General features: G+C 41.0%; 1 protein-coding gene and 1 non-coding gene across 2 annotated transcripts; one reads left to right on the top strand and one right to left on the bottom strand.

The window, feature by feature from the left end:
• The first annotated feature begins 1,577 nt into the window (after positions 1-1,577).
• Positions 1,578-9,866, top strand: si:dkey-251i10.3 (uncharacterized protein LOC553498 homolog). The gene is made up of 15 exons (XM_061248499.1): positions 1,578-1,717; positions 2,213-2,306; positions 2,465-2,535; positions 2,876-2,940; positions 3,232-3,377; positions 3,609-3,764; positions 4,730-4,849; positions 4,955-5,049; positions 5,397-5,520; positions 5,611-5,688; positions 6,086-6,476; positions 6,908-7,344; positions 7,454-7,638; positions 9,046-9,145; positions 9,270-9,866. The coding sequence occupies exons 1-15, from the start codon at positions 1,665-1,667 to the stop codon at positions 9,594-9,596; spliced, it is 2,442 nt and encodes an 813-aa protein (XP_061104483.1). The 5' UTR covers positions 1,578-1,664; the 3' UTR covers positions 9,597-9,866.
• Positions 9,867-13,746: 3,880 nt separating this feature from the next.
• trnav-uac (transfer RNA valine (anticodon UAC)) lies at positions 13,747-13,819 on the bottom strand. The gene has a single exon. It is a non-coding gene; the product is annotated as a tRNA-Val (tRNA).
• Positions 13,820-25,398: the final 11,579 nt, after the last annotated feature.

Genomic DNA, 25,398 nt, shown 5'->3' with positions numbered 1-25,398 from the left:
GCACAAATATTTCAGAATTCTAAAGCTCTCCACACCGGTTAAAACCGGTTGGCTAGCTCAACTGGTTGGCTAGCTCAGCTGGCTGTGTGCATGATACATGTTTTTCAGTGATTCAGAAAACTTGTCATCAAAGGCAATCGATCACATTGACAATAGGGCTTGAGGTGACAAGAACTTTTATGAGTTATATTTCATGAGAATAAGTGGTGTTGAATTGTGTGATGATACACAATTTTAAACAGTGGAGCAAGTCAATGTTTATAGGTCTACAAAGTCTCATCCCAGTTCATCACAATAAATCTGGGTAAGGTATCAACAACTTCAGTATTTTCTGGAGGCCTCTCTTACCCCTGGTGGTCCTCGGGCATTATAGATCCTCTGAGCTCTCCCATCCTTTTTAGGCCCTGAAAGGAGGATGCACTCATTCATATGGGGACAGCGGACATGCCAACACACTGCTACCCAAAGCACATTCACATTGAAGCCACTGCCAAAGGCAAAAGCAACAGTGTGGAATCCAAACATATGAGCCTGAGACCAAACATATTTTTATTTGCCCTTATTTACAGTTATACTGTGCCTTCCAGAGAATTGAGTACAAGATTTAATAGATTGCCAAGTCAATAACACTTTTACTGTAAAAAAGAAACTGATAACTGACTGTTCAAAACTACTACTCCTAACTTTCTTCTGCTATGTGTCCAATGAAATAATCAAAGCAACTGAACTGTAGTTCAACAGAAACAGTTGTGGAAATGTGTATCCTATAAGCACTGCCTGAACTGTACAATCACAAAGAGACTTCCATTAATTGTGGAGGTTTCAAGGAAACACTGAATAGGTTAGTACATGGGAAATGAGACACTGGATCAGACTTTGGCCTGAATTAAATTAATATCTGTTCTTTGTTCTTTGACAACAAATTAAATTCTATTGTTTGTGTCTAAGTTTGCCACAATCAGCTATCGCTAACTCCCCAAACAGTACAATACAATGCTTTATATTCTCGCACAAAATATGCCAAATAAAGCATGCCATATATGGATGGTCTCTTTAGACATCTGCAATGTCGAAAACATATTCATAATATTCAGGACATAATATGAAAGCTCTTGTGGCCCTTCACATGTGCTGTTGAAATTGTGCATATTTGATTTTAAAATGAGGGATATACAAGGGAACACTTCACACTTGTATTCTCAAAAAAAATAAAAAAAATAAAATAAAACTCACTGACAATTATAACATAACTGATTTGTCTCATTTGTGCAATAATCAGCAGTATATCCAATGCATACGGTCCGGCGGGACAGACAGACACAGACTCATTCTATGGCCGCCATCTGGCGGCGAGCAGCAGACATGACAGTGCGCAAGGAAAGAGGAAGCCGACTGCCATAAATAGATATTTCAGTTTATAATTGTGAATAAATGCTATAAAATTAAATGTGCTATATGTACAGCCTGTGGAAACATGTACCTCATTTTATCCTGGCTGGAAAATGTGTGTTGGCGAAACACACATTTTAGACATTTTAGATATTTCAACTTTACCGTTTCCAAATTCAAATGCATTGCGACAGTTCTGCTGGGAAGGGTATCTAGGTAGCGTCGACATACGGCACATTGACTATACACGTGGGTATCAAGCAGAGTGAGCCAACATGGCTAAGAAAAGGAAAGCAGAAAAAGGCAGTGACAAGCTGAAAATATCAAGGTTTGTAGCAAGCGCGCCAACTATGAGCACATTGACTCATAACGTACGTATTTGCTCTGGTGCCGAGAAAGATATGTTTGTGCTCAATAGTATTTTGATATCGTACAGAATTACCTTCTATAGCCAGGTAGCTAGCTACGACTAGCAAGACATGTTAGCTAGTTAGCAAAGTAGTATGACAAATGTTTTCGTAGCCCTCATTAGAATAACCTCTACGGTATATTTCCATGTCATAATATACTTAACATAAGATTATAGTTATCTATAATATTTATCATTGGTACCTATTTGAAGATCTGATCTATTGACTAACTGTAAAGCTAGTTAGTTAACGTTGTGAATCTTTTCTTACCACGAATAATCCCCCGACCTGTTTACATAACATTACATGGACAAATGTGTCTAATTAGCAGTCTGTATTAATTGCATGCATTTCCTGTTTAAAGGCTGTTTCGTTTTATAAGCTTCGTGTTTTTGTATGTGGGTCAAATTTAGTAAGAGTTTGACGGTTGCTGAAACGGTAGAAGATGAAGATGAAAAGGAATCGTTTAAGGCGGACGACACTGTCATCAGTGCCAGCGAGGATGAGGTAGGAGTTGTAGATCACATTCCTAGCTAATAGACCGTTTTGATTAGACGTCACCACATTTGACCTCAGTAAGAACCCCTTTCTTGCACTTGTTCCATATTCAAGGGGTTCATTGGTTAGGTGTCTTCTTTGATTGTGTCTTGCCTTCCAAATTTAAGGGTGGTAGTGATGATGAGAGGAAACACCGCAAGCTATTGGATGCCATCAGCTCCCTGGGTGGGAAGAAAAGGTATGTTTTCAGAAGGGGGCATCCTATTGCGGGATTTCTTTTGCCTAACTAGCCTAAACCAGGCTTGCAACCTTATGGTATGCTGTGAGGGAAGTGCTTCACTAATAGGAATGGTCAGTTGTTTCTTCTTACAGATCTCTTCTTACCTGACTCAAGTAAACTCAGCAACTGACCATAACTTAATGCTTAATGCTAAAGTTTAAGAATCCAGTTGCAGGAAAACGGTCTCACAAGCTGTACTTTACCTTTTCTGATTCTCTAGAGTTTATGTCTGGAGTCGAGACAATTATATAAATATAAAGTCTGCATAATGCAAAATGTGGTTTGTTCATTCTCACAGAAGGAAGCTGGCTGAGCGGTCTGAGGCCAGTGCACAGATCTCCGAGTTCTCTGTCAGTGCTGAAGGTAGGAACATTTACCGCTGGCCTAGCTTAGCAGTTCCACTAACCTGGCAGTGAATTTGTCATTATGACCCTCTCCTTTTAACCGCCTCAAAGCTTGAGGTTTTGTTCACAAATGTCAAGTACAACTTCGGGACCTTCTCTGTGGTCAGCACCATCCTCTTTGAGGTTGTTGGGTGTAATAGCTAGTTGTTTCTCTGTCAGTGGTGGTCTAAATTAGCAGGATTGATTATGGAGCAGACTTTGTAATGCCTGAATGGTGTTTCTCATAAGATGTGATTCTTTTTTTTTTCAGGTGCAGGGGAAAAGATAACACTGAGTGACCTCATCGGCACCATTGAGAAGACTTCTGTTATCTCCAAGACCAAGAAACAGCTGAAGAATCTGAAAAACCGCCATGACACCCTTGAACTACCCCTGAGCAGGCAACAAACTGAAAAGGTGTGATTTAGACACACGCATACAGTGAGCACCGTGACACATTTTTTGTTATTTTGGGTGTATACTCTGGCACTTTGAGTTTGAAAGGATACAATGACAAGGTTGAAGTGCGGACTGTCAGCTGTAATTTCAGGGTATTTTCGTCCATATCGGAATTATGGTGCTCACTGTATGTTGACCGGCATTGTATTTGTATACGGATCCAGGATTATTGTTCCTTCCGCTTTCTAGATCCAAAGGGAAGTAGCCTATGGGAAGACCTCCAAAGAGGTGTCCTCCTGGCAAGGTGTTGTAGTGCGAAACCAGAAGGCGGAGCAGCTGGTTTTCCCTCTGAACCAAGAGCCATCTGGGCCAAAACCAGTGGAGCAGATGGTGACAGGATGGAAGGTATGTGCTCCCACAATTCCAGCTTCCAGATTCTATCTACTTTTAAAGTGATTGTAAAGGATCTGTCAATGGATTCAGACTACATTGTATGGTGTTATTATGGCATGTATTATACATCAGCAAAATTGGAGATGTCAAATGCATTTTTGCATTTTAATTTCAACTTATGTCAGTCTAAACATTTCCATTTATTCTTATGTTGGGATGTAATAGGTGGCGTTACATTTTTTACCGGACTTGATGACATCAAGAGTCCCCTGACCTAATGGCCAATAAATGTTTTAGTCTCATTGCATAGTTGAATGAGATTTCTATAGAGAGATTTGTAGCACAAGCTATGTGGTGACAGTGGATAACAGAGTTGTCTCACAGCAACAATGTCCTGGCTTCGAAACCCGACTGTGGCCTTTCTGTATGGAGTTTGTATTGAGCTATTTTTCAGCTTAATCCCTGTACCAACCTTCACCCAGTCTCTTAACTTCAATACAATTTACTTGTGGGTGGCACATTTTGGGAGAAGCTGAGGATGGAGGTGGGGTGGTGTGGTGGTCCAGACCATGCCCATACAATCCTGACATCGTTTCCAATACAGATGTCTGACTTGTGTGTTATTCTAGTTATTTACATTACGTCAAATAGATATTTGGTCGATGTGTAGTGGATACATCCCTCTGTGATTATTTATTGTTAATTCAACTATTTCCAGTCGCTTTATAGTCACTAAAAACATATTGTTATAATTTAGAAGAAAAAAAAAACCCTTTGTACAATTTTAAAGCGGATGAAGTCTCTTCGAATTAAGTGTGGTTCTCACAAATTATGTAATTTTGAGAAGGGAGTGAGGGTAAATACACAAAAAGTTAGTTCATTGCAAAGCATAGTCTTATGACGTGTTGTGTGCACATGGTTGTCTTTGTCCTGGAACATTACATCAGTATATCGTTGTGTGGGTATGTGTGATACAGGCGCAGACACCATTGGAGCAGGAGATCTTCAACCTCCTGCACATGAACAAGCAGCCTCTTCATGACCCTGTGCTGACCCCTACTGAGGAGGCCTCCCTAAAGGCCATGAGCCTGGAGGAGGTGAGACTGCTGGCAGACAGTGGGCTTCAGGCTTTAGCAGCCCAGTTGATGTCTCTCGTATTGGCTTAAATCTAATCTAAATCTAACGGAGATGGTGCTTTGCAGGCAAAGATCCGGCGTGCTGAGCTGCAGAAGGTCAGAGCACTCCAATCCTACTATGAGGCCAAAGCCAAGAGGGAGAAGAAAATCAAGAGCAAGAAGTGAGGCTGACCTCTGACCTCCTTTTTTGCACTGCCTAACAGTATTTTGTGAGGGTAATGAGATGCACACAAGTAACATTTGATTTAATTCGTTCTGAATGTGCTTGGTCACAATATACATCTCTGTTCAACCTTGTGCAGTCTTTATTTCCTCATTTGGGGCTACTCTGTAGAGGCAGCATGTGTGTTGCAGTGCAGTTGAGGGGGGTGGAAGTAAAAAAGGTGATGGATGATGCTGGTGATGTCCTGAAACAAAGGAAAATACAATAGCAATTGGGTAATGGAGAAATGTAACCCATGTAATTAAAAGGAGACTATGCTGAACATCTGAAATGTCTTTTTTGTAGGTACCATAAGGTGCTGAACAAAGCGAAGCGCAAGGAGTTCCTGAAGCAGTTTGAGGAAATGCGGAAAACGGACCCCGCCGCCGCCCTGGAGCAGCTGCAGAAGATGGAGCTGGGCAGGATGCAGGTGAGGCCGAAAATGATCCCACTCTCACTGTTGTTCACATTTTCAGATTGGCAGGGGTGCCCGTAACACAGTTTTCCTTCTATCCTGTAGGAGAGGATGTCTCTGAAACACCAGAACAGTGGCAAGTGGGCCAAGTCAAGAGCAATCATGGCAAAATATGACAATGAGGTAAACCCTTCCTCTTTCGACTCGTCTTCCATGTACCCGGGGGGTGAACGTTCATCTTTGTCATCTGTCTTTAGATGTTATACTGTTTAGGGGCGGCCTGTAGCATAATGGTTAAGGTAATTGACTGGGACACGCATGATCGGTGGTTGTAATCCCGGTGTAGCCACAATTAGATCCGCACAGCCGTTGGGCCCTTGAGCAAGGCCCTTAACCCTGCATTGCTCCAGGGGAGGATTGTCTCCTGCTTAGTCTAATCAACTGTACGTCGCTCTGGATAAGAGCGTCTGCCAAATGCCAATAATGTAATGTAATGAATCCCAAGTTAAAGGCTAGGCCGGTGTCTGCTTGGTAATTGTTTGGCTTGTTGTACGCGACGTTGTGCCGATATTGTCCTCAGGCTCGCAAGGCCATGCAGCAGCAGCTGGAGGTGAACAAGGAGCTCACTCAGAAGCTGGCTGTTCCTTCAGACAGCGAAGACGAGGAGGGGCCTGAGGAAGAGGCGCCGGCCCTGCCGGATTTCGTTAACGAGGCTGAGCCGGCAGACGCCACCAACCCCTGGATGATGGGCAAGCTGACGGTGGAGGCCCCGGAGCCCGGTGAAGGCAGCGACACCGAACCGCCAGCAGGGGGCTTCCAGGAACAGGAAAATCCAGAGGATGGAGCCGAGGAGGAGGAGGTAACGGAAGAGGAGGCACTTCTAAGGCAGTTTGAGGAGCGGCGGAAATTGCGGCAAACGCAAAACGGCGGCCAGGATGTTGTGCCAGGGGAAAAAGAAGGGGAGGTAGCAGGTGGGTTCTGAAGTCTGCAGAGGCAGTGCTGCTTCTCTTGCCTGGTATTTCTTTTTGCTTTTCGGCGCCACAACTGTTGTTTTTAAAAAGCATGGAGTTATTTGTAAAGTATATGCATTTCATCTGGATTCTTGGTAAGACTATTTTCTTTTTTCCTTTGTTTCTCATAAGTTTTCTGTTTAAAATATTAAAGATACACGTTTATCCACAATATGTAGCACACTTCTTTACACACAAATAGACGATCCATGAAATTAATAAATGGATAAAAAGATAAAAGCAGGTACTTTGCATTCAAATCGCAATGATGGAAACAATGAAATGTTTATTATAGATATAGTTCTGGAAGCTGCTATGAGCAATCGCATTTGGGTTTCCTGACCAGTCTTATGCTCATTATGTTTCTTGTTTTTTTCTCCTTCAAATAACAGAAATTGTGAATGAAGGAGATGCAGTTGGGGTGGTGGAGATTTCTGATAATGATGATGACGATGAAGAAGTGGAGGACGAGGTCTCTGAGTTCAACAGCCTCTTTCAGAAGCTGGCTGAAAAGGAGCAGGTAGCTGTAATAGAAGAGGCGACAACAAACAATGCTGGAGCAGAGAGCTGTGAAGAGCCTGCCCTGCTGGAGGAAGGGCTCACGCGCCTCAGGTCCTTGGAGGACATGGACCTCCTCAGCCAGGACGTCTCCATAGAGACGGGTGAACCAGCAGTGCAGAGCTCTGTGACCGCTGCCTCGGAGGAAACGGCCATTCCACAGCTCAAGAAGAAGAAGAAAAATATGATCGACTGCAATGAGGTTTTGACAAAGGAGGCTAAAGTCATAAAGATACACATTGCACCCACAGCCATTGAGGAGGAAGAAGAGGTGAGGAAAACACCACTGTTCTCATTTCTGTTTACTGCCCAGCCCGTGACAAACCTAGCATAGAAATAAGGTATTTTATAATTTTTAAAAAAATGTCCCTTTCTTCTAGAATGAAGAGGAGCAGAAAATGATCATTAAGGAAGCCTTTGCTGGGGATGATGTGATCTCTGACTTCCTTAAAGACAAGAAGAAACTGGAAGCGGCAGGAAAGCCGAAGGTGGTAGACCTGACGCTACCTGGCTGGGGGGAGTGGGGTGGCCTTGGTCTCAAGCCCTCCCGCAAAAAACGCAGAAGGTAAGGGCAAAATTGAAGTGTGCAGGGCTTGGCATATCCCCCCCCCCCCCTATTTATTTCGTTGTTTCTTTTGGTCCAACACAAGTGACAGTACAGTGACAAGAAAGTAAGGGTAAACTTCTCCTCTATGTCTGGAAGATTTTGGTAAATGGTGGCCATTACATTGTGAGGCATTGAATACATGTACCGTCTGCACATTTCCGGCTTACAGAGGGTTTAACTCACTGAAGGTCGGTCGGTCTTCATAAACAATATAAAGCAGCCAGCTCCAGTGGAAACTAAAAGAGGCTGTTGCTCTTTAGCTTAGCTTCCTTTAGCGTTTCGAACAAATTTCAAATTTAACCCTGCATTGTTTAAACTGGCCACATGGTATCGTAAACCAACTGCTCTGTCCTCAGAACCTGTAGTTTAATGCGCACCCTACATTGTAGCCTAAACCCAGTTACTGTGTTTTATTGAAATCACCCAACTGCCAGTAGAGGTCTCTTTAACTGAGGTTTAAGTTACACCTGTTGCACACATGGTGTAAAGGGAGATTTCTACTGCTCAGGTAATTTCACTGTCTTTCACTATGTATGGCATTATTTAGACTACTCCACACAAGGGTGAACCAAATGCAATATTTTGTAATTAAATACAGTTTGCCTTAATGTTTTTTAAAGGATTAGGCTTTATACGTTTCTTATTGTCCACATATCTTATGAAAAGACCAAAACCTACAATGCTTCTGTCCAGGTAGTAGGCTATCTGATACCCTCCTTTTTCATTTTTCATTTTCACAAAAGGTAACCTAAAATCACTAATAACATTGCCAGTGTAGTTTTTACAAATGTACTTCAAAACGGAACAAATTGTTTGTTTCAATGGAAATATTTTCAGTAGGTATGTCGGTGCCGAAACTGAACAATCAATGTCACTTCATGTTTCAGTAAAATATACGAAACCCATTGCATGAATTATGCTGGCCAAAGAAAGTATATGTCCAACTTGCTTTAATTGTTTTTCGGACAACGATGGAGTTCTATGACTGGTATATTGGCAGGATGGGCAATATTGGTTGGTAGGGTACATTCATTGTAGGTTTTGTTCTTTTCTTACTGTAGGATATGTTGATAAGAATCTTTTAATGTTACGCCGATTTTATCCTTTAAGATCTATTTGGCATTTTGAAGTAAAAAATAACTTCATATTTGTAAAAATCTAAAGTGCAAATTAGCAGCACTAATTTGTAGATATGTGTTAGCCTAATGGTCTGTGTGACACACATTAGTTCATTTTTATGACTTGGCGAATAGTGAGAGCAGCCTGTATAGGAAGAATTACTCAGTAAGTGGAAATACATGAAGGTCCTATGCGTTTTCCTTTTCCTTCATTGAACTATTTTCTTTTCTTTTGTCTGAACTGCAGGTTTTGTGTAAAAGCTGATCCTCCCCCTCCAAGACGAGACCAAAACCTCCCCAGTGTTATCATCTCTGAGAAGAGGAATTCCTCCATTGCTATGCACCAGGTGAACGCATGCACACAGACACACACACATTGACACTTTTTAACCTTTGACTCCTATTTCCATTGGCACAGTACATGAACATAGGTTTCACACTTGCTGTTTTCTCATTTGCTAAATCCTTTAGGTCAGTCAGTTGCCATTCCCCTTCGAGAGCCCTGAGCAATTTGAGAGCTGCATACGAACACCCATCGGCAATACCTGGAACACCCAGCGCACTGTCCAGAAGCTGACTGCCCCAAAGGTCATCACACAGATGGGTGCCATCATTGAACCCATCACCAAGGAGGACTTTATGAAGGGCAAGACACTGGCAACCACGCGGAAACAGCCAGATATTAGTCTATCAGCACGCAAAGAGGCACCAAAGAGAGGCAACAAAGGCCCTCAGAAAAAAAGACTAAAGGCTCAAAAATGCTCCCAGCTGAAGAAGACAAAAAACAAACCAAAATAGTACCAGCAGGTTAACGCATCTCTTGGTTATTCATCACAAAGACATACCCCCTCTTCTGTCTGTCAGTAGACTTCCTTCCTCGATGGTTCAAGCCTGAAATGGAGATGAACAAGTAACCAGCTTTTTAAACCTCTGAGATGATAAATCCTAAATTGTGTTTTATGTTTACTGGGAGAATGCTTTCTTTGGAGACCTCAGTGCTGATTTATTCTAAAATAAACACGCTACTTAGTGGTTTAACATCAAATAAAGTTTTTGACAATTGGACAATTTGGCCAGAAAATGTTTTCTGTATCTTTGGTTATTGATGAATATTACGTAATGAATTGTTAATATTACAACCCCAGTTCCAAAAAAGTTGGGACAGTAAATGAAATGCAAAAGAAAACGGAGAGCTGTAATTTGTAATTGTACTTTGACTTGTCTTTATACTGTTCTTGTAGATTGCAAGGAACTTCATTGTTTTCTTTAAGATATTTGTTTATTCTGAAATGCCTGGAACACGTTCCAAAAAAGTTGGGACGGGCAATTTGCGACTAAAAATGTTGTGACAAGTTGAAATGGCAAGATGTTGTGAAACAGGTGATTTTAGGTCAACACCATTTGCCCCTGCATCTACAGATGCAAATTAAGGCTTTACTATGCAAAGCAGAAGCCATATATCAACACTGTCCAGGTGCACCACTAACTTCTCTGGACTTGGTCTCATCTGAGATGGACAGTAGTGTTTTGTGGTCCGACGAGTCAACACAAAATGTTTTTTCGGCTAAACAGCTGTAATGTTCTCTGGGCCAAAGGAAAAGGACCATCCAAGCTGTTATCAGTGGCAGGTCCAAAAGTAGCATTTGTCGTGGTATGGGGGTGTGTCAGTGCCAATGGCATGGGTAACTTGCACATATGTGAGGGCACAATTAGTACAGAAAGATTTGCTGTCATCCAGATGCCGTCTTCACCAGTGACATCCCTGCATTTTGAAATGAAGTTAGACAATGGTAGACACTCAACTGCCCCAAATCTTTCTTGGACAGTGTTGGTGTCATCAGATTTTAAATTAGTGTATATTGAAGAAAAAAAAATATATATTCACAAGTAAAACATCTGTGTTGTAGTGTTTTCAATATATTACAGGGTGAATAGAATGTACAAATCTCTCCTTTTTGTTTTTATTAGCATTTTCCATTTACATTTACATTTTAGTCATTTGGCAGATGCTTTTAATCCAAAGCGACTTACAAGTGCATAGGTTCTTCCACAAGTCAAAGCATCACATCCATAACTAGGAAAATACACATGAAGTGCTGTTCTAAACATATAGTCATCATAAGTGTTTTTTTTGTTTTTTTGGGTGGTTAGACAAGAGGGATAGGGATATCAGAAAGGGGGTGGGGGAAATCAGGAGGGAGGACTAAGGTAGAGTTTGAAAAGGTGTGTTTTTAGACTGCGTCGAAAACAGGCGTGAACATGCAGCTCGACCGCCAGGTGCTCGTAGAGAGGGAACCATAGGGCGACCAGAGCTGGCAGACCGGAGTGGTCTAGCTGGGGAGTAGGGAGTGATCAAGGATTGTATGTAAGGTGGGGCAGTCCCCTTAGCAGCCTGAAATGCCAACACTAGGGCACTCGGATGCGTGCGGCAATAGGAAGCCAGTGGAGGCCAATGAGAAGCGGGGTGACATGAGCCGACCTGGGCTGACTGGTGATCAGGCGGGCTGCAGCATTCTGGACCAGCTGGAGGGGCTTGATGGCACACGCTGGGAGACCGGCTAGGAGGGAGTTGCAGTAATCCAGGCGGGAAATGACGAGCGCCTGGACTAGGAACTGGGTGGCTTTCTCCGTCAGGAGATGACGGATACGGCGTATATTGTACAGAAAGAACCTGCAGGTTCTGGCAGTGGAGGATACTTGTGGAGCCAGGGTGCGGCAGTTATCAAGAGTCACCCCAAGATTCTTTGCCGTACGGGAGGAGGAAACAAAGTCCTCAACAGTCAGTGAGAGGTCGATTGACGGAGAGGACTTAGCAGGGATGTAGAGATGCTCAGTTTTGGCAAGGTTAAGCTTCAGGTGGTGGGAAGACATCCACACAGAGATATCAGCCAAGCAGGCAGAGATCTGTGTGGTGACCTGGGTATTGGGGGGGGGGGGGAAAGGAAATAAAGAGTTGGGTGTCATCGGCATGAGAGTGATAAGAAAAGCCATGGGAAGAGATAACAGAACCATGGAAGAGACATGGTGTATAGCGAGAAGAGGAGAGGACCAAGAACTGAGCCCTGCGGGACTCCAGTTTGTAGGGGGTGAGGGTCAGAGACTGAGCCCCTCCAAGTCACCTGGTAGGAACGACCAGAGAGGTAGGAGAAGAACCAAGCGAGTGCAGATCCTGTGACACCCATCCCAGACAGCGATGAGAGCAGAATCTCATGGTTGACCGTATCGAAGGCGGCCGACAGGTCGAGGAAGATGAGGACAGAGTAGAGGGATTTGGCTTTAGTAGAGTGGAGTGCCTCAGTGACCGCGAGCAGGTCGGTCTCAGTTGAGTGGCCACTCTTAAAGCCAGACTGGTTGGGGTCATGGAGATTGTTGTGAAGAAGATAAGTGGACAGTTGGGAGCAGACCGCCCGTTCCAGAGTCTTGGCGAGAAAGGGAAGAAGAGAGACAGGCCGGTAGTTGCTCAGAGCAGAGGGGTCAAGAGTAGGTTTTTTGAGCAGGGGAGTGACTCTGGCCCTCTTCAGAGAAGAGGGCATGGTACCGGAAGAGAGGGAGGTGTTGATTAGAGAGGAGAGAAAAGGGAGAATGTCATTAGATATAGATTGTAGAAGGGGAGAGGGGATGGGGTCCAGAGGACAGGTGGTCGGGCCGTGGGATGTAAGGAGTTTCAATGTGTCGGAGTCAGAGAGGGGAGAAAAGGAGGCTAGGGAGTTGGGGAAGGTAGGAGGGTCAGCAGGGGGAGAGGGTTGGGAGAAGGAATTGCGAATGGCGTCAACCTTCTTTTCAAAGAAGGAGACAAAGTCATCAGGTGTGAGTGATGAGGGAGGTGGGGGGGCAGAAGAGAGGAGAAGGTTGAAAACAGTTTGCGGGGATTAGAGGCGGCTGCGTTAATTTTTGAGTGAAAGAAGGAAGATTTAGCTAGAGAGACAGAGGAATGGAAAGATGATAAGAGGGCATGGAAGGAAGCCATATCACTGGGGAGACGGGACCTTTTCCAACCTTTGTTGGGCATACTTGCCCAACCTTTTCTTTTTAATTGAGCAAGGCCCTTAACCCTGCTCCAAGGGAGGATTGTCTCCTTAGTCTTATCAACTGTACGTCACTCTGGCTAAGAGTGTCTGCCAAATGCCATTAATGTAATGTAATGTAATTGGCTGTTGTAGAGCCTGTACAAAAAATTAACTATGGTGTGAGTGTAAGTTCTTACATGTTTATTCCTTATTTGCCATGGTGATTGGATGACTGATTAGGTGTCTCTGCTTTGGGGGCATTCTGTCAAAAATCACTTTCTGACCTCACCCTTTTAAAATTTCAAAAATATTTTTTTTACCTATATGAGAGTGTGAGAATGTGGTTTGATTCCTATATATACATATATATATATACACACACACACACACACACACACACACACACACACACACAAATTATTCTTTCTTCTCTTTAAACTATTCAGCCCCGACAAAACGTTTATGTAAACACAAGCGGTGGTGCCTTGAACATCCTGTTGCAAACCGTGGACGGACTGATTGACGTAGTAGCCTATGGTTTGCTCCTATGGCGTCTGAGAAGTTTTTGTTTGTTTGTTTGTTTCTGATGTCTGATTATGCAAACATACATCAAAGCCTGCTCTGGGCAACACTGTTGCAAGATGATTAACATACATCATTCATTCGAATGGCTGCTTCGCCGTGGAGTGATACTTGAAATACAACTGTAAACAAGCGTTAGAACTCACAGCAGTAGTATATAGAAATGTTATCACTGCTATGGACCGATCAGATCTAGATATTTGCCCTGCCCGTTTCACAAATTACATTTACACTGGCAGTTATATTAGTAGCTATCATAAATGCGATAATACATGAAGTTCATGCTGATGTGTTTGCACACTGAAGAAAGCGAAACCTTTCCGAAATTAAAACCGAAATTGCGAGAAAATGTAAATTAATGGTTCCACTGGGGCTCGAACCCAGGACCTTCTGCGTGTAAAGCAGACGTGATAACCACTACACTATGGAACCACTTCCTGTTGATGCGCCGTAAACGTAGGTCTATGTGTGTGTCCCGCTGTTAAAATGCGTTTTGTCGGTAATCTATCTTGGATATGAAATAGCATAGCCAAAATAAGATTACAATATAACAATAAGCCTACTGCCTAGTGCTATCAAATAAATACATTGTGCATCATGTATTCTTCTTTTCTGGCGCGTTATAGCCAACAATGACCTACAAACACATGTAAGGTGAATGGGCAGAGGCGGTGGCTTACTGCAAAAAAAATAATAATAATGGCCTGCACAAACAAAAAAAGTAGAACACTATATCGTTGTAAAACATTGTTTAATTATTTTAATGAATATTTAACACAATTTTTATAGAGTCTATGGTTGACACTGTGCCTCAGAATATTGGTGGGCTTTGGGTGAATATAGGCTACACTTGGGTAGAACGTACCTTTGCTGAAACGGCATACAAAAAGGTCCGTGGATGTTCGTGAATAGGCCAATGTCATTATACTTGGAAAGAGATGTACTGTTGAGGTTTTCAAATTATTATTTTTTTGCATCAGGATGAGCTACAGCCAATATCTAAAAAATCTCCGCTGAACTATGTAGAGATAGCACTCCAAGTAACTGAAAATATATCATATTTATTGGCTACACATGCCTTTTCAGTTGAATTATCAGTCGGAGGGTACAGCTTTAGAATTATGCATTTCACATCCTTAGTTTTAACAAACATTACACACACATTCCACATGGAATTGGCAATGAGATCCAGGAGTTAAATGCTAACACCAAAAAACCCCAAAGATGTTCTTTCAGAAAAGGAAAGCAAGTTGTAATTAATTTCATTGGCCATTTTCTTGGGCCATTGACTTTCATCTTTCATGCCTTCCTCAAAATGGGCTACCTGAAGTTTTCCTGTATTACCTTCTGCACTCAAGTTTGAATCAGCCCTGGTTCTAGACTGCTCTTATTTGGGGGACACTTTTTATTCAGGACAGTGTGCTTTGGCTCTGTACTCCAGCACATTGGATTTGAAATGAAACAATTAATTTGAGGCAACAGTGCAAACCAACGCGCTTTATTTTATACATAATGGCCCCATGCCTTTGTCCAGAAATAATAGGCCTACTGGTCTAACTTCACTAATTTCATTTTATGCCAATACAGGTGCAATTCTACTTGACCTCTACTAAATAGTTAGGGCTGGGGGCTGGGAGCTCTGCCCAACCCTAGGTAATTAATATGTTATAGAACACTACAACACACAAAAACAATATTTGAATAGTGGTTGCATGCAATATTATGAAGTAGACTTGAATTGACTTTAGCTACATTTGCTTAAAAAGTATCTCAGAAACTGCTGATCTCCTGAGATTTTCATACACACTAGTCTCTAGAGTTTGCAAAGAATCATGCAAAAAAATGTTTTTTTTTAAATCCAGTGAGCAGCAGTTCTGCTGACAGAAACACCTTGTTAATGAGAGAATTACATTATATTATATTATTGGCATTTGGCAGACGCTCTTATCCAGAGCGACGTACAACAAAGTGCATACCCATAACCAGGGATAAGTGCGCTGAAGGACCCTAGAGGGAAGTACAATTTCAATTGCTACCCGTACAACAAGGATAAGGCCTATCAATTTTAAACAATTTTAAACAAACAAATAAACAAAGAACAAAGCAAAAGTGACCAAACTTAACTATCCAAATACTGCTTACCTAGCCAACTAAAAATACCGAAACACAAAGTAAATCACAAAGACAAAAATTAAGGTTCACAGATGGTGGGAATGAGATGAAGAGTTGGGTATCGTCCGCATAGCAGTGGTAGAATAGCCCATGTGCAGTGATCACAGGGCCAAGGGAACGAGTGTAAAGAGAAAAAAGAAGCGGGCCTAGGACTGAGCCCTGGGGAACTCCTGTGGCAAGGGGCCGAGGTGTCGATACCGTACCAGCCCAGGCAACCTGGAAGGAGCAACCAGAGAGGTAGGACTCAATCCAGTCCAGGGCTGTGCCTCAGATGCCCGTTGCTGACAGGGCGGACAGGAGGATGGAGTGATCCACAGTGTCAAATGCAGCAGGGAGATCTAGAAGAATGAGGACAGAGGAGAGGGAGGCTGCTCGTGCGGCATGGAGCGACTCACTGACGGAGAGGAGCGCGGTCTCTGTCGAGTGGCCCGATCTGAAGCCAGACTGATGGGGGTCTAGCAGGTTGTTGTTAGAAAAGAAAGAAGAAAGTTGAGTAGAAGCGGCTCGTTCTATTCAGAATTCAGAGGAGAATGGCCGGACTGGTCAAAGTTGACGCAAATACGCAAATAACCACATATTACAACAGTGGTATGCAGAAGAGCATCTCTGAACACACAATGAATCATAACTCTAAGTGGATAGGCTACAGCAGTAGAAGTCTAAAAAATAAGTCTGATAAATTCATAATAAATTGCTTGTTAAGTGTATGTTTCTACATGCAATTGCACCGTATTTATTTCTTAGAAATAACTTTAAAGAACTTAATCTTATTTACATTTTTATTAGGTTTATGTAGCCTACAGTGCATATAATTTCACGTACAAGTTCCCAACTCGATCACTGGGCTGCAAGTTCACTAGCCAGCTATGGACCTAGCAAGTAGCCTATTGCTGCAGCCAAAAACGGATTAAGCTCACCAAAACAAGTAACTTAGCTAGCTAATATAATAATAACAATAATTATAACAACAACAACAACAACAACAACAACAACAATAATATTAATACTACTACTACTACTACTACTACTACTACTAATAATAATAATAATAATAATAATAATAATAATAATAATTCCAACATCTTTCCAACATAATAATAATAATAATAATAATAATAATATATTATTATTATTATTATTATTATTATTATAATTATTATTAGTAGTAGTAGTAATAGTAGTAGAGGCACAGCCCTTGACATCACTCAAAAACGACAGAGGGCAATGCATGTTAGTTAGTGGTCACAGTCAGTTTTGTCATGGTTGGGTCGGGTTCAACATAAAAAATATATCACCTGCTGGTCAATTTTCTGCGAGTTCCATTTTTGTGTTTCAAACTCGCTTTGCAGTAGCTCACTCCTCTACTGTAGACAGCTTCCTTCCTAAGAAGCTGACATTCAAATTCGACTGCCAAAGGTAATTGCATCATTCTGCATCATCACTTTATTAAAAATAGACAGTTAACATTGGACAAAAACATTCAATCACAGGCATATTTCCCAGCAATCTTTGCATATCAGAAAAGCTGACAATACTGGGCCAAGTTCAGCCCTGACGAAACTCAGCAAAACGTGTATTCTAACAGAAACGGTGGCTCGCAGAACATCGTGTTGTAAACTGTGGGCGGACTGACTTATATATTATGGTTTGCTCCAATGGCGTCTGAGAAGGCGTTCTCTGGGCTTTAAAGCATAAGCCTACATCATTATTGATTTGGGCTGCATCCCCGACACACCCACCAAACGGGAGCAAACTTAGAGCGTGTTCTAAAATGTTGCACAGTTGGGAGAAAACACTGAACACAGAAAACATAGCAAAACGTTTTCAGATGGAAAAGGCCCCTATTTTCAAAGAAAGTAGTTTACCACAAATAATTTAATGAACAGTGTTAGCAATAGGCTATATTCTCTACACATGTTTGACATGTTCTGAGGCTAGACTACAGTTAGTAGTAGACTAAAGTAACAATGAAGCTGAAAGGTCTGTCATATAGATGATATATAATGGCTTCCATTTGTTAATCAAGGCTTCCACTTTGGAAATGTAAATTTTTTACAATTTTTAACATTTCAAAAATGTTAAAGGATTTTTGGTTTTGTTGACATTTGGACCATAATTTCCACTAAAGATGGTAGAAATACAAAGAATAATATGTCATAATCCCCCAGGTGTTTCATAAAACAGGATAGGTTTTTGTACTGTAAAGCCACGATCAACATTTGAAAAACAAACACCACATCTATGATTCCCCTGTTATATGGAAATATTTATATTCACAGGAAGAGTCTTATTCACACTGTCCTCTAACCTCAAAGTCACACAGATACAACTAATCTAGGCCTGCAATCTATGGGTCCGACCTCCTGCAGAGTTTTTCACCGAAGAGACACCAGAATATGCTATTTATGGGGTGTCAGGGCCCTGCCAGGATTTCATCAGGATTTTTGTAACTTTCAATTGAAATCATTAATTGAGTGTCTATATACACTCAGTGAGCACGTTATTAGGTATTATTAGGTATTTATTATACTTATTTCTTAGGCTTGCTAAGTCTTCTGCTGCTGTAGCCTATCCACTTAGAGGTTTGATGTGTTGTGTGTTGAGAGGTGTTCTTCTGCATACCACTGTTGTAATGCGTGGTCATTTGCATTACTCTCACCTTCCTGTCAGCTTCGACAAGTCTGGCCCTTACCCTCTGACCTCTCTAATTAACAAAGTGCTTCTGCCTGCAGAACTGCTGCTCACTGGATGTTTTTTGTTTTTCATACCATTCTCTCCAAACTGTAGAGACTGTTTGCATGAAAATCCCAGGAGATCAGCAGTTTCTGAGATACTCAAACCACCCTGTCTGGCACCAACAATCATTCCACAGTCAAAGTCACCCCCATTCTGACATTTGGGAGTTTCAGGTGGAAATCAATGACGTGCGATTTGGTTTTATTACATGACATATATACAGTAGGTGGAGATTGCGACTTCCCAGATTGAACAATTATTTGTCTACAAATACCTCTGTTGCAGAAATAAAATAAACATTTTTTAAATCATGTTTAGTTTAAAAGAGGCTAACACCATGAATCTTTTGATAATAATATAATGGTGCTAAGTCCTGCTTTCAAAAATATATGGTCACTTGAATTAATAAGTACATTATCCTCTTACATAGGCTAGTTCATGCCATAAAGGAGTATGACACCCCCCTTTCCCTCTACACCTTAACTTGGCATCACTCAATCAGGGCAAGCATCTGCCTGCCCTTACTGGGTAAGGTATTTAAGATGGCCCCAAGAGAAAGAGTGTTCTGTTAGAAGTTGGTTGTGGTTGTGCATTTAGAACATCTTTTCGAGCTAGTTTTCTTTGTTCCTGTAGCACTGAAAGAGGAAGGGGGTAATACTCCCCCTATACTGGCAAGGTCTGGCTTATCAGTCTTTCTGGTAATCTCAATTTACTTCAGCTAATGTCTTGTCTAATGTTTTCTATCTTGTAAATTAGATGTAGTGAGCCTACATTCAATAAATAATGTACAATCTCTATTCATTATTCTAATTGTTTGTCTCTTAATGAATTCATTTAATTATATAACCTGATATATAGTTTAATTTAACTTGTTGGTCGACCAGGTTACTGTACTGACCTATCAAAGAATTCAGTGATTTAATTGATAATTGTCATTCTAAATAATACTTATTCAATTAAATCATGTAAAATATATTTTATATGTAGGATAAGTGAGGGGTTCTTGCATTCAGTATTCAGAGTGCTCAAAATTTTAACAAGGGCATTGATTGTTGGAACTGTTGGATTCAGAAAATAAACATTATTTACTTAAACATCACTTCCCTGACATCCTCTGAAGGACTTGAACCAGCAAATTAGAGTTTCAGTCCAGTTTCAGTTCTTTAATCAACTTTACAGACAACAATGACCCTAAAATGTGCTTCACCCTTCTTTGCAGAAAATGCTAAAATCAGGCACCTGCAATCTGCCTATTCCATCTGCCCCAGTTGTGCAGTGACTACACCAAGGGACTACACACTTGGTGGACTGGACAGTGAAAAAAGCTGCTGGATTGTGAGTCTTAGAGGACAAACTTTTTAATGAGTGCTCTACTGAATGACAAAAGGCATTTCAGTAATGAAATGGGCCTACAATTATAACCAGCCATTAGGAAAGCAGGAAGTAAAAACATAAGAAATCTGAAAAATGAGAACAGGCCAATCTGGCCTAAAATGGCTTGTCTTCTATAAAAGAAGAAAGATGGTGATCTCAACTATCATCGATCTCCTATTCCACTTTAACTCTCTAAATGTACGAGAAGCAGGGAAGTGTCATGGGCATATGCAGACATCCCACCTTTGAATAAAAAATATCCAGAAGACAGACAAGGGTTATGGGGGCTTTCCCCTGAAAATTGCTTAGGGGGGGGGGGGGGGGGGGTCCCTGTTATTACTGGGGGGATTCCCTTACTCTTTGCAGTTCCACAATTTGCCAATGTTCCTTAATTTGTGATGGGATAATGTGAATTTCTAATTTCTACACTGGAAGTTAAGAAATGAAGTACTTTCCTCTAGGGTCTTCAACACACTTGTCCCTGGTTTTGGCTTGTGCTTCATTGTATGTCACTCTGAATAAGAGTGTCTGCTAAATGACTGTAATGTAATGTAATGTATGTTTTACCTGTTGTATAATGATTGGCTATAAAATATTAAAAATATTATATTGTGAAAGTTATATCGATATCCTTGGGCATTCAGTCATCAATTCAAATTAAGTTGGTCAATCCTTGCTTTCCCTGTAATTTGACATGTGCACAAGTTTCCAACAGGGACAACAAAAGAAAGAAAGGTTGAAAATTTCTTGTTTTTATGTCGCATCCTTGGTCATAAAACTGTCATTGATAACAGAGAGAAACACTGGAATCTGAAAGAAAGGTTTTGTATTGAACATTCAACAACAGACTTAAAGTGACCCAAACCACTTGGTTAATTATTTATAAGTGGGCCAGGGCTCATGAAAACTACATGTGTAGGTACAAAATGGGATTATATAACAGGAGAATTCAACTTCATCAGCTCAAGAGTAATACATGTACAGTGGTGTGAAAAAGTGTTGGCCCCCTTCCGGATTTCTTATTTTTTTGAATGTCACACTTAAATGTTTCAGATCATCAAACAAATTTAAATATTAGTCAAAGACAACACAAGTAAACACAAAAGGCAGTTTTTAAATGAAGGTTTTTATTATTAAGGGAGAAAAAAATCCAAACCTACATGGCCCTGTGTGAAAAAGTTATTGCCCCCTAAACCTAATAACTGGTTGGGCCACCCTTAGCAGCAACAACTGCAATCAAGCATTTGTGATAACTTGCAATGAGTCTCTTACAGCACTGTGGAGGAATTTCGGCCCACTCATCTTTGCAGAATTGTTGTAATTCAGCCACATTGGAGGGTTTTCGAGCATGAACCGCCTTTTTAAGGTCATGCCACAGCATCTCAATAGGATTCAGGTCAGGACTTTGACTAGGCCACTCCAAAGTCTTCATTTTGTTTTTCTTCAGCCATTCAGAGGTGGACTTGCTGGTGTGTTTTGGATCATTGTCCTGCTGCAGAACCCAAGTTCGTTTCAGCTTGAGGTCACGAACAGATGGCCGGATATTCACCTTCAGGATTTTTTGGTAGACAGCAGAATTCATGGTTCCATTTATCACAACAAGTCTTCCAGGTCCTGAAGCAGCAAAACAGCCCCAGACCATCACACTACCACCACCATATTTTACTGTTGGTATGATGTTCTTTTTCTGAAATGCGGTGTTACTTTTACGCCAGATGTAATGGGACACACACCTTCCAAAAAGTTCAACTTTTGTCTCGTCAGACCACAGAGTATTTTTCCAAAAGTCTTGGGGATCATCAAGATGTTTTCTGGCAAAATTGAGATGAGCCTTAATGTTCTTTTTGCTCAGCAGTGGTTTTTGTCTTGGAACTCTGCCATGCAGGCCATTTTTGCCCAGTCTCTTTCTTATGGTAGAGTCATGAACACTGACCTTAACTGAGGCAAGTGAGGCCTGCAGTTCTTTGGATGTTGTTGTGGGGTCTTTTGTGACCTCTTGGATGAGTCGTCGCTGCGCTCTTGGGGTAATTTTGGTCGGCTGGCCACTCCTGGGAAGGTTCACCACTGTTCCATGTTTTCGCCATTTGTGGATAATGGCTCTCACTGTGGTTCACTGGAGTCCCAAAGCTTTAGAAATGGCTTTATAACCTTTTCCAGACTGATAGAAAGTAATTGAGCTCTTTCTCATTTGTTCCTGAGCTTTTGAGGATCATTTGGTCTACTTCACTTTGTCAGGCAGGTCCTATTTAAGTGATTTCTTGATTGAGAACAGGTGTGGCAGTAATCAGGCCTGGGTGTGGCTAGAGAAATTGAACTCAGGTTTGATAAACCACAGTTAAGTTATGTTTTAACAGGGGGGGCAATCACTTTTTCACACAGGGCCGTGTAGGTTTGGATTTTTTTTCTCCCTTAATAATAAAAACCTTCATTTAAAAACTGCATTTTGTGTTTACTTCTGTTGTCTTTGACTAATATTTTAATTTGTTTGATGATCTGACACATTTATGTGTGACAAACATGCAAAAAAATAAGAAATCAGGAAGGGGGCAAACACTTTTTCACACCACTGTATTTGTGCAGTAAAAATAACATTAATTATCCTAATTACCCTGATCATTTTTATCATCTAGGATGTCTGCCCCTCATATAATCAGCTGCAGAAAATGAAAATGTGTATTAATATAAATAAATTATCAACCTGGGAAAATAGTCGAAATCATTTCTAAACACTATTTTCAATCAGAAGTAGTTCAGCTAATAGGGTCATTCCATGAAAAATCATCCGGATGTGTCGGGGGTGACCACTTCAATTTTGCTCAGACTTTGTGCAAACGTTCTTTAAATATTCAATAACGAACATGCAAAACATTAGCTTCATTGGATTTGGATATGCATTTCATTAATTTTCCTTGTGGCTGTTCTAAACCAAAATATCAACTTGTCCTAGAACTTTGGAAGTCATACACCAAGTGGCGCTCGTGTAGTAATATTGGGTCCTAGGGTCCTCATCCCACTTGTCCCTGTGTTTGATTTGCACTTTGTTGTACGTCGCTCTGGATAAGACAGTCTGCAAAATGCCTGCAATGTAATGTAATGTAAAGTAATGAAATAAAATTGCCAAGCAGCACGATTTAGCATTACCATAACTTTATTTCTGGGAATGAAATGAAAATTAGAGTTCATAAAGTAGTAAAATCATCTGAAAGTCCACAGAAAATGTATGTTTTTTTCCTGCTTCAAAGCCAAAGATATGACACTCAAATATGGCATTCGACGCAAATTCCAATTTGACCTGGCCACTGACTTTTTGGGTGCCACACAAGTCCAATGAGGCTAAGGTTTTGCATGTTTTCTATGGAATATATAAAGAACATTTACACAAAGTATGAGCAAAATTATAGTGGTCACCCAAGAAATTGTTCTAGCTGTATATATCATTTATTTATATATTATTTCATTTTAACTTGTGAATAATTATTCGATGCTGACATGTTGCCTCACTTTGCAAAATGGTGATAGGCGCAAAGATTATGCAAAAGAAACGAGAAAACGGAATTCAAACGTAGTGTCTATCACGTTAAGATCATTAATAAAAAGGCAATCAAGGTCATGTTTTATTATGACAAGCGTGATCAGCATAACGATATTGTATTCCGTGTGCACGGACCTCTCGTGCAAGCTTGCCGCGACAACCTGTATTATTCACCTGTAGGAAAGAAATTGCAGGCATTAGGACCCAGAGGGCGCGAGTTTTCTTTCCAACTCCTGCGATCTGAAACTGGCAATAAGAGAAGATCGCGGGGAGAAGCCCAGATTTCACCCCACGTTTTCTTGCCCCTCGTTATAATCAACAGTGAGCTCCAGGACGGAAGTCACTATCGTGATCTACTGTGTCTGGGGCGGAACCTCACCTCTGAAGCCGCTCAATCAGTTTGGTTCCAAAGGTAAGGCGGTGAGAGACCATTCCACTAATAACAAAGGCACTGCTGCCGAGTGAGAGTGCATGACGGGGGTATTGTACAACGTTTAGGGGGCTACAGTAAAACTCTTTAAACTTTTTGCATATATTTTAGTAAAATAGCTTACATAGGCCTATTGACGGTCAATATGCATGTTTGCGCTTTGCCACATGAACGGAGCATAATCGTCCATTGTGAGCTTGTTGGTTATGTTTAAAATTCCAATGTCCAACCTATAGTTACTATTTCAGATAAACGTCACTCACTTCAGAATGTTGTCCAATTTCCAGCAAAAAATAAATCGTGCTAGCCAAGCTAACAAATAAAAAAGCTAACAAACCACTGTGTCACATAGCAATATCGACTGTCCCATACTGTAGCCTCAGTTGCCTGTTTTCTTTGAAGATGCATCAAAAGCAGAATACCAATCAATCTGCTTTCCTTGCGTTGTAGTAGGCTACATTCTTTGAATGTGTATTTCTTAACACACTACCCATTGTCTAAGTTATTTTTACAATCGCATGTTGTCATCTGCTTACACAACAAGTTTACCTCGCATCTGTAAACAATACAGCCACTGGTTCTCCTGTTAGTCTATTTTGACAATATAGTTTTCTTTACCTCATCGATAGTGATGGAACTTACAGGAGAGCAGATGTTACAGCACTGTGCTGTAAAATGTAAATGTGCTGTAAAATAGCAGAGGCACAGCTTTTTGTTTTGAATATAGCCTTATAACCCGGAATTTTTTACATTTTAGGTAGGCTAATAAATGGTGTATATATATAATTCTAGATTTCAAGAACACTAGATGCACTGAATGTACAAGGTCATGAAAACACACATAACCCCAGCTAATTTCCGGATGGACTTTTCTGGGGATGCAGTGACAATGAACAACTGCGCTGCCGTTTAAAAAAATTATTTGTCACTGTGCTCAGGTTAGCGTAACGTTTAGTCTGAATAAAGGATGGGTTTCATCATTGTTGATCAGACTGGTACTGCCTGGATAGGGTAGCAAGCTGTGTTTCGAGCTATCTGTTGTCCAGCGATCTCTGGGATAAGCCTTTGCCTTCCTGTCTTTATTTAGACCGCACAATCAGCGCCTTGCTACGTGGAGATCGCACCCTGTCGACAGCTGTCCACATGTTCTTAAGTTACATTCATTTTATTGTAAAGATGCTCACATTTGTAAATATGCTTTGCGTTCGACATCTTTAAAACGTATGAGTGTTATGTAGGTTATATTTATAGAATGATAATATTTAGACCATGCATGCATATTTACTATGCAATCGCAACCACTGCAGTTCAAATTATTTTCAATGATTTTAAAGCCTTTCCATGATCGCTAATGTGCGAAATTATGTCTGCAAAACTTGTTTGTCATAATCTACCATTGCTGCATCCGAGGTCCTTAATATACCTTAAATGGGTAATCTTTTGACAGTTTTATTTAGGCTATTACTTACCTGGTGTAGGCTATTTCTCTTAAATGCTGTGATATGCATTTTAAGTGCAATTATATTGTCTAGCAATGCTAAGTTTATATTTAAACCTGCTTTAATTAGCCTAGACTAAACAGATTAATTTAAATCAGAACAGATAAATAGGTTGGATATAGGCTTCTGACACATTTCAGGCAAGTGTAACATCTGAAACGGCGACATAAATTAATGTATGGGCTACATTCCAGGCAAGCTATGCCTAGGCTACAGTCTACCTGACTGTCTAGTGTGTCTGCAGACCGATGTAGCTACCTGGCGTGAC

The sequence above is a fragment of the Conger conger genome, chromosome 7 (assembly GCF_963514075.1).
Source record: "Conger conger chromosome 7, fConCon1.1, whole genome shotgun sequence".
Taxonomy (NCBI): domain Eukaryota; kingdom Metazoa; phylum Chordata; class Actinopteri; order Anguilliformes; family Congridae; genus Conger; species Conger conger.
Note: the sequence above shows the minus strand (reverse complement) of the source record. Positions and strands in the feature narration are given on the sequence as shown.